We start from the raw sequence: 15038 nt of genomic DNA on the forward strand, positions 1-15038 counted from the left end.
AGGTAACCTTCAAAAGAAGAGGTGGTTTTCCTCAAATGTTTCACCTTCTCTCTGTTCTCCGCAGCTCTGCATAGCTTCTCTGACTCTACTCAGCACACCGTTTTGCAACATCCTTTTTTTAAAAAGCTCATCGCTCCACCCCCACCCCCAATTCATTCCTGTCCCCAAAGCATAATTTTTTCAAGGTGGCAACTCTGCCTTCAGATGTCCCAGCCCCACCCTCCCCCTTTCTCCAGGCCTTTTTGTTCGACTTGGCCCCCTCAGTGACCTTTGACCCTGGGCTTTGCTGCCTGGACGATGCAACTCTCCCTTCGGCCCTTTCCTCCCAGCTCACCCTCCTCTCCTGGTCTCGGAGTCTTCTTTACTCCTTTCTCCCTTTTCTTCTCTTTCCCCCATCCTGTTCCTTGAGGTTCTGGACTAAAAGCAGCCATCCCCGCTCCTCCTCCCTCTTTGAACCTTCTGAGACCCCGTTTGGGGGTGGGGAGACAAAGAAGGGGGTGGTCGTGTTGGGCGGGTGAGGAGAGCGAATGCCGAACCAGAAGCCTGACGTCACTGCACCCTGCCTGTCAATCTGCAGCGGGCGCGCTGCTCGTAACCGCCTTTTCTGCCACCGACTTGTCCCTCACTCTCCTTGCCTTCCGCACAACCTCTGGCGCCGGGCGCTCCTCTCTGCTCAGTCCCCGGCTGCTTCGCAGGCATCAGCTCTGTCCGCGCCGGGGACGCAGCCCGGCGCCCCACCACAGCGCTCATGATCAAAGACTTTCTGGAGCCCTGACTCCCCAGGTGAGCAGCCGGGCCCCCAGGAGGAACTTTGAGGGTGTGGGGAAGGGAAGGGGCGAAGGATGGCCAGGGGTGAGTCCTTCCCAAAGCCGGAGAAATGGAGCCTCACACCCTCCCCTTACACAGACTCCTCAACTTCTGCCCCAAGCCTCCATTCGAGGTGTTTCTCTGCGGCTCCCAGGACCCGGTGGCTTTGCACCAGAAACTTAGCTTTCAGCACCGCGGACAGCGACTGCGCTGCCCAGTTTAGGAGAACACCCTGACCCCGCCTTGCAGGAGCCCGAGCGGGACTCGCCCAGGCTCACACCCCTAGCTCGGTGCAGATGGATGCGTGTGCAGATGTAGTCGCCCTTACGGGATAGACCTGTGTGCATGTGAGTGGATATTATCCGTGTGTGTTTCTGCAAAAACTCTTATCTGTGAGAGCACCCGTGTCCATTTCACTTACTCACTCCTTCAACAGGTACTTATTTTTGGCTCTCACTTAATCACTGCTTCCTCTCCCTGCTTTGGGGTCCGGGGTGGGGTGGGCAATATGAGCGGGACATCTGCACCCGGGAAGTTCCCTGTAGCTTGAACCGCACACCTGATGCTTGCCGTCCCTCTCCATGCAGGGTGCAGTGTCCGGCCGCGATGAACGCGAGCGCCTCTTCCCTCAATGAGTCCCAGGTGGCGGCAGTGGCGGCCGAGAGAGCGGCGGCAGCGGCCACAGCGGCAGGGGCGCCGGACACCAGTGAATGGGGGCATCCTGTCGCGGCTGCGGCGCTGGCAGGCGGGGGCGTGGCTAATGCTTCGCTGGAGCTGTCTTCGCAGATGCCCGCGGGGCTGCCTGGGCTGCTACTGTCGGCGGTGAATCCGTGGGACGTGCTGCTGTGCGTGTCGGGGACAGTGATTGCAGGAGAAAATGCACTGGTAGTGGTGCTCATCGCGTCCACCCCGGCGCTGCGCAGGCCCATGTTTGTGCTGGTGGGCAGCTTGGCCACCGCCGACCTGCTGGCGGGCTGCGGACTCATCTTGCACTTCGTGTTCCAGTACGTGGTGCCCTCGGAGACGGTGAGCCTGCTCACCGTGGGCTTCCTCGTGTCCTCCTTCGCTGCCTCGGTCAGTAGCCTCCTGGCTATAACAGTGGACCGCTACCTGTCCCTCTACAACGCGCTAACCTACTACTCACGGCGGACCCTGTTGGGCGTGCACCTTCTGCTCGCCGCCACCTGGACCGTCTCCCTAGGCCTCGGGCTGCTGCCGGTGCTAGGCTGGAACTGCCTGGCAGAGCGTACAGCCTGTAGCGTGGTGCACCCTCTGACACGCAGCCACGTGGCGCTGCTCTCCGCGGCCTTCTTTGTGGTCTTCGGCATCATGTTGCACCTGTATGTGCGCATTTGCCAGGTGGTCTGGCGCCATGCGCACCAGATCGCGCTGCAGCAGCACTGCCTGGCGCCACCCCACCTTGCAGCCACCAGAAAGGGTGTGGGTACGCTGGCTGTGGTGCTGGGTACTTTCGGTATCAGCTGGCTGCCCTTCGCCATATACTGCTTGGTGGGCAGCCGCGAGGACCCGGCTGTCTACACCTACGCTACCCTGCTACCAGCCACCTACAACTCCATGATCAACCCTATTATCTATGCCTTCCGCAACCAAGAGATCCAGCGTGCCCTGTGGCTTCTGTTCTGTGGCTGTTTCCAGTCCAAAGTGCCCTTCCGCTCCAGGTCTCCCAGTGAGGTCTGAGGGCTCTCTCTGTCCTCTCACCCATGCCACACCTGCAGCAAGCCAGTCTACGGCCAGCTTCTCGGTGCCTGCGGATGGACTCTGAGATTCCACCAGTGTGACTCCGACTTTGAAAAGAAAGAGAAAATAAACACACACAACAGACTTACAAGGACAAAGAAGTTTGGTGGCACTTTACATATACAGTGTATACATGTGTACATATATATACAAATTATTTGTATCTTCTGGAGGTGTTCAGGGTGTGAAATTTTCTGGTGGTGAAAAAACTAACAAAGATGTGGTTGTAATACCCAAACTGTACATCACATTTGTCAAGTGGACACATCCGATACTGCTTAATTATAGCATTTCATTTTTAGCTGCTGAACTGCCAAAACAGTGTTGCCATTTTCAAGGGCAGGGGAAGGCAGAGGGGAGTAAAAGGTGTATTTTTGTCGTATGTGATAGATATTTTGCTGCACATGCATCAGTAAATTACAACATATTTTGTACACAAATAAACACATAAAATGTAATTTTGGGCATGTGACTTACTATAGAACTACTATTTGAGAGTTGAAGTATGAATGCATTTGCTTTAAAAGTTTACTGTGAATCATCTACTTCCAGTGAAAATCTTAATGTAAAAAATCATATGGCCCTGGCTGGGTAGCTCAGTGAGTTGGAGCATCATCCTATGGATCAAAAAGATTGTGAATTTGATCCCTGGTCACAGCATACACCTAGGTTGCAGGTTCAAACCCCTGGCGCGGGTGTATGGGAAGCAATCAATCAATGTTTCTCTTTGACCTCTCTCTCTCTCTCTATCACACACACACACATCAAAAAATACATCCTTGGGTGAGGATAAAAAAAATCACATGCATTTGCATATTTTTCATAAGTTGTCACTGAAATACCTAATTCAGATAACGGTAGGGAGGAAGGGAGTAAAATATTCATGTAGCAGTATTCACAGAACACTAAAAGATTATTGGTGTTATCAGTGAAGATTAATCTACTCTCTTCATAGGTTTTGGTAGACAAGCTCTAGAGGATGCCTGAAACCATTCTTTCATCTTACCTGTGTGCACTTGTCAATCCAGAAATCACAATTTTTAGTCATCATTTTTTTCAGCCTGGAAAGAATTTTAAATGTTGAAAAATTTTATTGACTGAGTATATTGTTGCTGCCAGGTAGCAAAATGCATGGTCTTATAAAATAAATAAATTCTTCCAAGACAGGATTCCAAGATATAGTGTGTTCATGAGGTCACTGAACGTATGCCCAGCTGCCCCGCTGGAGACACTCTTATCTTCAAAACACAAGGCATTAAGGTCCTCAAAGACTAAACTTTCCATTCCACTGGTGGGTGTGGTCATAGTTAAATGGTTCCCCTCCTCCCCTTCATATAGGATGGAGATGAATAAGGCACGTGTGGAGAAATACACACACAAGCACAAGTAGTTGCTGGTCTTTGACCTTAGAAAAAAACACACAGCACCATCACAGACACACCCAGAATAAGATTCCACCAAATGTCTGGGCGCCCTGTGGTCCAGGCAAGTTGACACATACAATTAACCTTCACACGAACAAAGTGCGAGGATCCAAAATAAAGGAGAGGGAGTGTTTAAGGAGGGATTAGTCAACCGGGTAAAATGCTGCTGAGAGAATAAGTAAAGTGAGGATGAAAAACAATGACTGCAGATTTTTAAATGTGCGTGTCATCGGTGAACTTGACAAGGGAAACTTTGGGATAGTGAGGAGAGGAAAAGCTTGGCTGTAGAAGGTACAAGCAAAAATATATTAGCAATCTAGTCTCCAACATCTTCCAACAGAGCTGTGACCTTTTAAATATTGTAAAACATACTAAGTTTTATAGACATATGGTTTTATAGCATCTGTAAATTTAGAGCCAGGAAGATCAGCAGTATTGCTCAGTCGTCAAATTAACATTTTTCTAAATAACTAAACTTCATAGACTGACTATTCAGCATCATCAGAGCTGTCTCGGGCACTATTAGTATCCAGAATGCATTCAAGCAGGCTGAAATAATAAAACTCTGGCTGCAAATTTTTCCAAACATGTGGGTGTGGGACACAATGTAATTTCAGAGATGAAAACAAAAAAAATAATGGTATTACTATACATTTTATAAATATAGAGAAAAATTCTTGCCATCAGTAAATTAAGTTTAACACTAGGTTAGTAACACAGAGACCATGAATCTGACTTCAGTTGGTGTTAATATTCAAAATCAGCCCTACTTGTAATCAAAATGTTTGATAGAGCAAAGAACAAGAAGATACTAAACAGTCAGGTTGTTCATATCCCTGGCTTACATGGTTGGCCAGGCTGTGTGATGTCAGCAGCCTTGATATTAACCAACCTAATAACGAGAGAGTGTAAAACCGTGCCCTGATCTTGAAACACTTCTATGGAGGAATGTCACTATTTATTTGCCCCGTCAAACTTCAAGACCCTATTCTAGATGCTGGAAGCATACCTCCAGTCTTTGAGAAAGGCCAGATTCACTCAAAATCCAACTGCCTGCCCACTTTGCTATCTAATGGGCATCCCAAATGTAACATATTTAAAGTTGGGCCATTTATCTTTACCCAAAAACCTGTCTCCCTTCTCCCTTCATTATCATCGAAATTAATGGCAATGCCATTTTTCTGGTTGATCAGGCCAGAAACCTTGCAATCATACTTACTTTTCTTTCTCACATAACTCCCATCAAAACCGTCAGCAAAACCCTTTGCCTTACCTTTCAAAATGTATCCAGAGTCTAGCCACTTCTCACCATCTCCATCACTATCATCACCTCTCGCCTGAATTATTGTAGTTGCCTTCGCTCTGGTCTCCTGGCTTTAGTTCTTGTGCCCTGCAGTCTGTTGTCTACGCAGCGGCTCACCCCCACAAACAGTGGCTCCCTCCGCTACCCTTCACAGGCAGGCATGAGCAGTACAGTCTGCTTCAAAAGGATAACATGGGCCCTACAGTTCTTATATCACTGTTTGATTGTGTGAGACTAAGAGCAAACTTTGCTACAGATAAACCAGAATGGAAGTAATTTATTCACAGATGGCATTTAAAACATTTTTAGTACCTGTGCATCCAGCACATATTTTTGTATTTAAACACAGTAGAAAATTTAGACATAGTAAAGGTAAAAAGATTGTTGGGGGGGGGGCGGAAAGGACAGACTTAGGGAAGAGGTATTCAGGCCTTGAGTAAGCATTTCTTGAGTGAGGAATTCCAGGGTCCTGGGTACCTGGTGCCTAGTCTGGAAGTGAGGGCATCGACTCTTCACCCAAGAGAAGGAGCACAGCTGGAGGAGGCCCAGGGCAGGGCCTTCATTGGCCCAGGGTATGAGTTTCCTATTGCTGCTGTAACAAATAGCCACAACCTGGTAACTTAAGGCAATATGCATTTATTCTCTTACAATTATGAAGATCAGGAGTTTGAAGGGAATTTCACTGGGCCAAAATCAAGGTGTCAGCAGGGCTGCACCCCCTTCAGAGGCTCTAGAGGGAGGAGAATTTGTTTCCTTGATTTTCTCCAGATGTTAGTTGCATTCCTTGGCCAGTGAACCCTTCCCCCACCATTAAAGCCAGCAGTGCATATTCTTGTTTAAGTAGTTACCCTGCCCTCTTCTGTGGTCAAGTCTCCCTCTGCATCCCTTCTTTCTTATTTATTTATTTATTTATTTATTCATTCCTCACCCAAGGACATTTTTTCATTGCTTTAGAGAGAGAGGAAAGGAGAGAGAGTGAGAGAGAAACATCAGTCAGCTGCCCTCTTGTACATGCCCTGACCTGGAATCAAACCTGTGACTTCTCGGTCTACTGGATAACGCTCCAACCAACTGAGCCACACTGGCCAGAGCCCTCAGCATCTGATAAGGACACTTGTGATTACATTTAAGCCCTGCCCAAATAATACAGGATAACCTCCCCATTTCAAGACCCTTAACTTAATCACACATGCAAAGTCTCTTTGCCGTATAAGGTAACAGTACAACTCTGAGGGCAGTACTGATGAAAAGTTCAATAACAAAGATATACACAGAGTGGTAGGGATCCCATAGGAAAGCCAGGGAAATTCTATGGAAGACTTCACTAGGGAGGCAATACTGAGCTGAGTCTAGGAGAACAAAAGAAATTTGTAAGGCTAAGGGGACAACATGAAGCACAAAAGCATGGCCCATTCAGAGAAAGACAGGCCATTCAATATGACAGGAGTATATAAGACTTTAAGCTGAGAGAGGAAGTAGCAGGAGATAGGTCTGGAAAGGTAGGCAGGAGACAGATCACAAAGAGCTGTGCTGGGGAGTGAATTGCAGGTGGGAAAGACTGGAAGCCAAGAGACTATTCTGAAGCCAGCTGCGTCAATCCAGGTGAGAGGTGGTATCAGCCTCAGCTTAGAGGAAGAGAAGAGATGGAGAGAAGGGATGGACTCAAGAGCTCTCGAAGAGGTAGAGTGCCTCTGAGTATGTGAGTGATTGTGGGAGTGAAGGAACAGGTTAGGAGTAAAGTTCGTTTGATTGGCCACCCAATTCTATGTTCACTGAGATGAGACTATCAGCAGAGAGGTGGATTTGAGGAGGAGAGTGGTGGTGAATCAACTTTTATATCTATTAAATGTCAGGATCTGTGGGATATTCAAATGAAGGCAGCTGGCTCTGTGTCTTTGGAGCTCACAAGGATGGCTGGAATGGAGACGTAATTTCAGTCGTTCGGTCATTGACGTTAAGGCAGAAGTGGAGCCAGGGAAGGGAATGAGCAAGGCCAACGTCACAGTATGGACACAGTAATAGCTGGAATACAGTGAGGGTAGGCAAAAGAAAAAAGGAGACCAAGCAGGAGCATCCAAGAAGAGCCTCTGAAAGTCAAGAAGAAAAAAGTTTTAAGAAGGAAATGATCAAGTGTGTAAAGGCTGCCCAGAGGTCAAGTAAAAGAGGTTTTAGAAAGTATTAGATTCAGGAACATGATGGACTTACTGGTGACCTGCGTGACAGCTGCATCAACAAAGAACAAGATGAAAGCTTGATTGCAGTGGACTGAGGAGAAAAATGGAAATTTTCCAATTTTTTTTCCTCAATAAATTTAACTTTAAATGGAAGGATGTAGCTTGAGGAAAATACAAGGTCACAAGATAGTCTTTGTTTTGTTTTTAAAAAATGAGCAAGAAGTGAATATATGATTAGACCAAGGAACAAGTACTACACAATTGGAAAAGTAGAAGATAGAGATGAAAAGATGCCTGACAAAGTGAGGCTTCACAGGATGAGAATGGGGTCCAGGGCATCGTGTTGGGGGCGAGGGGGACTGAGACAGGAGGAGGTGGAGACACAGCTCTGCCGCTCTGAAAGGAGGCAAGGTGCGGATGATTGGCACTGACAGAGCTGAGTGTATGGGCGGTGGGAGGAAGTTCACAGAGTTCCCATCTGACAACCACAATGTATCTGAAGGAGGACTGCCAGTTAAGAGAGAATTGCAAGAAGTATCAAGAACCTAGGTTGACGACATTGGGAATGAAGCTGTTAAATTGGGATAGTGTAATCATTAATCAGAATTAAAGGTCAGACCATACCAAGCATTGCAAAGATGTAGAGCAATTGGAATTCTCATACATTGGTGGTAGGAATATAAAATGGTACAAACACTTTAGAAAATAGCTTGGTGGTTTCCTAAGCAGGTAAACATACTCTTACCACATGATGTAGCCTTTCCACTCCTAAATATTTACCCAAGAGAAATGAAAGCATTTGTCCATGTGGAGACATTTGTCCATGAATGTTCATAGCAGCTTTACTTGTAGTAGCCAGAAACTGAAAATAACTCAAATGTCCATCGACAAGTAAATGAACAAATAAATTGTGATACATCCATACAGTAGAATGCTACCTAAAATTAAAAGAAATTAATTATTGATATATGCAACAGTATGGGTGACTCTCCCAATAATTATGCTGAGTGAAAGAAGCCAGGCAAAAAAGACTATATGTTGTAGGATTCACTTACATAAAATTCTTGAAAACGTATAGTGATAGCACATCCATCATTGGAACAGGGAGAGAAAGGATGGGAAAGAGAGAGAGATAGGGATTACCACGCGGCACAAGGAAGCTTTTTGGGGTGATGCATAAGTTCATCACCTTAATTGTGATGATGACTTCATGGATGCATAAGTATGTCAGAACACATCAAATTGTACACTTTAAATATGTACAATTCATTATATGTTGATTATCCTCAATAGAGTTGAAGTAAGTTTAAGGCCAGAGAAAGAATCATAGTAAAATAACAGCTATTACAGATAATACTATGGAATTAAAATGCAAAGTTCCAGTACAATAAGGCTTATCAGTCAAAATGGGCTGTTATGTGGCAGTAACAAACAACCTCCCCAAATCATAGGTGTTTCACACAACAAAGATGTCTCACTTGGACGATGCTAACTGCACTGCCTGGTCAGCTTCCCAAGGCAACTGTTCCCTCCGCAGCCGTGTAGGCCTCCATCTTCTCTGTCATCACTGGGGCAGGACACGGGAGCACTGGAGGGTCTACCATCAGCTATGAAATGCTCTGACCCACAAACGACACTTTCACTTCTAGCCCATTGGTCAGGGCTAGTCACATAGCCCCACTTCACTGCAATGGGGTAGGGAATGTCATATTCCTGAGTGCTCAGAAAGAAAGGCAAGTCAGAAGTGGATGAATTTGAGATTTTACCACTTGTGGCTTCAGGAACAAATACGCTTTCTTTGCCATCTCAAACGGAACATCCAGTTACAGACAGAGAAGAGATTTGCAAGATTCAACCCCAAATTTTCAATTATTTAAGACTAGACAGAGGTTTATGGTCCTTTAATAAAACATGTTATGGGCTGTTGCGTTCATCTGGCACCAAGCAGCATAAAACAGTCAAGACTTGAGGTGAGTGGAAAGGAAGTACAGATCTCGAAAGGAGCCTGGTTGTCCAACCTCAGCCAGACTTTGCCCCTGGCCACACAGAAGGGGAGAGCTGTGAAGGTTTGGCACACACCCTTCTCCACAGACAGACAATCCCAAGCCTGTGTTGTTGGATATGTTGCTGAAATTGTGTGAGAAAAATTGAGGAAATTAGTACTAAGTGATTGTGGCCAGAGGATCCAGAAACATCTGAATTCTACCCAAACCTTACTAAGTACTTTAAGGAAATAAAGTACAGAGGACAACATCCAGTCAAGATTACTACTTATGGAAGTTTTCTGTATGGAAGCTGGACTGTGTCACATGATCTGTCCTTTTCCCTTAAACCAAGCAGGTATGAAGAGCCTCTGTCCGAAACTTGACTTGCTTTGCCCCATTTAAGCCCTCAGTACTCAAACCCAGGCCTCAGGTCTCAGATCTTGCCATTGATGGTTATAAAACAAGCCAACATCAAACTTTCAGGCCTGAGGAAAAGAAAATCAGAATGAAAGAAGAGAGCAAAAGACCCAGGGGCCAGCTTGCCTGGACCTGTTGCCTCAGAGGGTAACCAGAAGGAGCTGGCCAGGCCTCCAGACAAGGAGCAGGGCTGTCCCCTCTACTCCTGCTAAGAGGAGGGGGGTATGTAATCGGCCACTTCATAGATGGACCAATTGGATGAGCGCTCCTGCATTTAAGGGTGAAGTGAAAAAGAAGATGGAGAGGGAGAACAGTATCTTACCGTTCGCAGTAACGTACCGCACCTTCTGACTTTTTAATTAGCTGTGAGATCTTGGGCAAATTCTCATCTGAACAGTGGGGAATCATAACAGTGACTACCTTCCAGTGTTGTTGTAAGGATTAAAGGGCTTACTATATAAAGTTTAAGTAGTGCTTGGCATGTGGTAGCATGGTGTATGCCTTAGCTGCTATTATTTCTGCTGCTACTGTTGTTATTAAGCAGGCTTTGTAAATGTTGAAATTTACAGTCAAGAATTTATGGGCTTAAGTGCACTTTGCTTTTCAAGTCTCCCTCTATTGCATCCCTGAAATATTTTACATATATTATGTGTTTTCAGTAATCAAATCTTAGAAAGTGCCATTTCAATAGCTTTAGCTGCCGCTCTGAAAATAATATGAATATAACACATTATTTTATAACATTTTTGATACATAGTTAAGATTTATCTTCAAAACAGTAATCCAAGTCAGGGTTGTATCCATTTTTTTCCCAATGGACTGAAATTGAGATCAACATATTTGCTATACAATATCAATTTTTAATTTTCAAATAGCACCTTGAAATCTAGGAATACCTGGGCAGAATAACATTAACATTAATCATATCATCTCTGCTTCCCCCAAAGCAGGTTCCCTGTACAGAAAAAGAAACAAAAAACTAACCAATGAACACACACACACACATCTCTGTTTCTCTTTGTCTCTGTCTCTTTTTCGACATGCACACACACAAACACCCCCAGTGCCTGGGGGTCCCTGTGACCTGCCAGGGCTCCCTCGCTCAGACAGTGTCCTACATACCCAGGAGTAGTTTGTGTTCAAAGATCCTCTGCAGATCTGGGTTATTTTCCAAAGAGATGCAGATGTAAGAAGGAATTTGTGAGGATCAACTCCAGAGGAGTCCGGAACCAGCCGGAGCAGTGGCTGAATGAACACGATGGAATACAGACGTGCAGGTGGAAGGATGGGAGGAGAAGGCCCTACAGTTACTGAGAGAATTCCCTCAGTGTGCTACCTATCGGTCAGGGAGGGTCATGTTGGGGAAAAGGGGCTATGAGATGCAGGCCGTTGGAGTGTGCAAATGACGGCAGTGTCTTGGAAGCCTGTGTGTGTGACAGGTCAAGTCATAGTGTAACCAAATTAAAAAATGATTATAGTGTCTGGTAGTGGGGTGTTACTGTTAAATTCAAGTGAGCCTTGTATTAAAATTATAATTGCTGCCCTGGCTGGTGTGGCTTACTGGATTGAGCACTGGCCTGCAGACTGAAAGGTCACCGGTTCGATTCCCAGTCAGGGCACATGCCTGGGTTGTAGGCCAGGTCCCTGGTTGGGGGTATATGAGAGGCAATTGGTCAGCATCAATGTTTTTCTCCCTCTCTTTCTCCCTCCCTTCTCCTCTCTCTAAAAATAAATAAATAAAATCTTTTTTAAAATTTTGTTTTAAAGAATAATTGCCCTGAGATGTTTTTATTACTATTTTTAATAGGTACACAAAGCAAATAATCATGAATCAACATTCTTTCTTTCACTGGAAGTGTGTTAAATTTGTGCTTTGCAAATATTTTACACAAAGGTGCTTATGAAAACAATGGCAGAAGGTAAAGATGGCTAAATAATACATTTCATAACGTGGTGATAAATCACATTTCCACCACTGTGAATGCTCATCCACTTTATTCCTGGAACGGCTGACAGCAGATAACATTACCTTTTGTTGCTGAGTCATTTAATCAGTGTGTGACAGGTGTCACTAAACTAGCTGGCACCAAAGCAGCAGAACTTTCCACCCCATGCAGTGTGCACGTGAAAACCAACCTGCCTGGGCTTTGCAAATGGCACTGAACTCCAGGAGCCTGTGACCATTTGTGACTGCCTCCCTCTCCACATAGGAGCCACCTTCTCTGTCCCGGGAGCCAACTGGCTCTGCTGGCAGGGTTTATTTGGTTGCAGCATCGGAGAGCATCAGGACTGGAAGGGACCTTAGAGGCCATCTTGTCCAAACCATTTGGTTTCAGACAGTAATATTGGCCTTCAGAGAAAGTGGGTCACGTAACCAAGATTGCGCAGCTTGTAAATGGGTGTTCAGTGTACTGTCAGCCATACAAACTCAGGTGTGCTCTTGTCTGTCTTCACAGCCCCTCTCTGCCTCTCCTTCTATTCTTAGAGATGTCTCTTCCTCACATCCCAGGAAAGCAGCTGGGCCAGGACTCCATTCCAATCCTAGTGCCTGGACCAAGCTCTGAGCTTTGTTAGGGGTGGTGACCCAGGCTTGACTTTGGCAAGCCGGGTGCTGATGCCGCTGCTTGCAAAGAGTGATACTCTCTCTTCTGTCTGCAAACCCAAGGCTCAGTGTAAATGGTCCCATCACTCCAGAGTCCTGGCCCTTTGGAGTGGTGGGGGAAGGGAGTTTTGACCCCCAACATTCCTTGTCATTCTCTCGAAGCTCAAAGTTTGGCTGCCTTTTTCTTTCTTCCTTTTCTTTCTTTCCTCCCTCGCTCCCTTCTCTCCCTCCCTCTCTTTCTCTTCCTCCCTCCCTCCCTCCCTCCCTCTCTCTCTCTCTCTCTCTCTTTATCTCTTTATTTCTTTCCTTCCTTCCTTCCTTCCTTCCTTCCTTCCTTCCTTCCTTCCTTCCTATCAGAGCCCACAGGACAGAATGATACCACCCAAGAAGCAGACTCTGGTTGCAGCTTCAGCTCCATTGCTGTGGATAATAATCTCTGGCTAAGCATTCAGTGAGTTGGTAGACAAGCTCAGTCATCAACCCTAATACCAGAGTCAAATTCTCTTGTGCCCTGTAATTCAGTCCATGACCTGTTCTGTGTATTATTTAGTGCTTGAAATACCATCTTCAACACCTAAATCATGCAGTTCCCTCTTAAGGACTTCATGTAAAGCTTTTAGCCTAGTGAGTCAAACGAGTTTTCTACCTCCTCTAATTACGTTTCATATAGACGAATCAGTTAAAAGTTAAAATTTTTATTTTATTAAAAATTAGAAGAAAATACAAGTGAGTACCTATCTGTGACACCTCTGGAGTGGGGAGGACTTTATGAGCTAAAAAGCAATGAACAAAATCACAAAAGTACTAAAGAAATCAAAGTATGTGTGCTAAAAACAAACCCTGCCATAAACAAAACTAAAAGAAAAAGAACATAGTAAAATATATATGACAAAGGGATTACTCCCTTACATACGAAGAATTTTTACAAATCAAGAAAATGCCTTGACTGGCGTGGCTCAGTGGATTGAGCGTTGGCCTTGAACCCAAGGGCCACAGTTTGATTCCCAGTCAGGACACATGCCTGGGTGATGGGCCAGGTTCCCGGTTGGGTACGTGCAGGAGGCAGCTGCTCAATGATGTTCCTCTCACTCATCGATGTTTCTCACCCTCTCCTTCTCTCTCCCTTCCCTCTCTAAAAAATAAAATTTTTTAAAAAAGAAAATGCTAATGAACCCAATAGGAAAATTGACAAAAATATGAAAGGCATTTCACAAAGGAAGATAAACAACTGTTCAATTGTATTACCCAAGGAATGTGAATTAAAACAACATGCTATTTTTTCATCTAGCAAGTTGGGTAATTTTTTAAATGAAAGTATCAAATACTGACAAAACAATCATAATGTCTTGTTGGGTTTAAAATATATGAAGAACTAAACTGTAAAACAATAACATTTTGCTAAGTGTGGAAATTTATGAATTAGAAAAAATGTATGATGGAGAAAATAACAAAGTTTTTGCATTGTTTAGGAAATGGTAACAGTACTGTATTAGTTTCTGAAGGCTGCCCTACCTAACAAACTAGGTGGCTTGAAATAACAGAAATGTATTCTGTTATTTCAGAGTATGTACTCAGAATATTTCAGAAATGTATTCTCTTGTGGTTCCAGAGGCCAGGGGTCTGAAATGAAGTTTTCTGCGGGGCCAGACTCCCTTTGAAATCTCTAGGGGAGAACCCTTCCTTCCCTCTTCTAGCTTCTGGTGGCCCCAGGCATTCTGCAGCTTGCAGCAGCCTAAGTCCAGTCTCGGCTTCCACCTTCACACGGCCTTTTCCTCTCCTTGTCTTCTCTCTTATATTCCAGGAGGACTTCTGTCAATGGATGGAGGGCATACCCAGATGATCCAGGATGATCTCATCTACTGTACTGGATCATCTACATGATACTTACATCTATACATGATTTCTATACATGTAATGTATACTCAATTACATCTATAAAGACACTTTTTCTAAATAAAGTCACATTTAAACATATATTTCATTCAGAATTTATAGTTGTTCTTGGTGGAAAGATTGGTTTATTACAAGCTAGTCCTTTGCAGTCAGGAGTCCCTCATATGTCTTTAATGGATATCATTTTGTTTGGCTGTATCCCTGCAGAATATGTTTTCTATGCATGTATTTTAAGTTTACATTAAGGGTGGGCGTTTTATGAGAACACATGGTGTTTCTTATCTTTGCTCCCAGTACCACACCTTTAGGCTATCTGTGTGGCTATGTGGATTCTAAATTATGCCTCCCACCTCTGAACCTCAGTCTGCTTCCCAGTCATGGCATCCACATTGCCTCCAACTTCCTAACACCACAGCTAGGATTGAAGTGAACATTCCCAGGTATGATCCCTTACTGACCAGTCTGAGAATTAGCTATGTATACCCAGGAGCAGGATTACTGTGTCATTTAACTTAGACTTTGTGAGCCAAATGATTGCTAAATCTGACATTACTCTCCAAAATTACTTTATCTCTGTATCATGGAAGTGTGAGTATGTAGAATTCTCCATACAGCAGAATGGATACAGTAGTGAAACTGATACGGGAACCCAAGAGTTAAAGATTTTAGCTTTAG

At 44.8% G+C, this 15038-nt stretch overlaps 1 protein-coding gene across 1 annotated transcript; it reads left to right on the forward strand.

The window, feature by feature from the left end:
• The first annotated feature begins 1314 nt into the window (after positions 1 to 1314).
• Positions 1315 to 3023, forward strand: GPR6 (G protein-coupled receptor 6). Its single transcript, XM_024552141.2, has one exon. It carries the CDS (start codon positions 1414 to 1416, stop codon positions 2503 to 2505), a length of 1092 nt encoding a protein of 363 aa, XP_024407909.2. The 5' UTR covers positions 1315 to 1413; the 3' UTR covers positions 2506 to 3023.
• Positions 3024 to 15038: the final 12015 nt, after the last annotated feature.

Source organism: Desmodus rotundus, chromosome 11 (genome assembly GCF_022682495.2).
Source record: "Desmodus rotundus isolate HL8 chromosome 11, HLdesRot8A.1, whole genome shotgun sequence".
Taxonomy (NCBI): Eukaryota; Metazoa; Chordata; class Mammalia; order Chiroptera; family Phyllostomidae; genus Desmodus; species Desmodus rotundus.

Bases quoted from the DNA above. Each gene is read 5' to 3' on its own strand.
- GPR6 (XM_024552141.2), top strand. From the start codon at position 1,414: ATGAACGCGAGCGCCTCTTCCCTCAATGAGTCCCAGGTGGCGGCAGTG.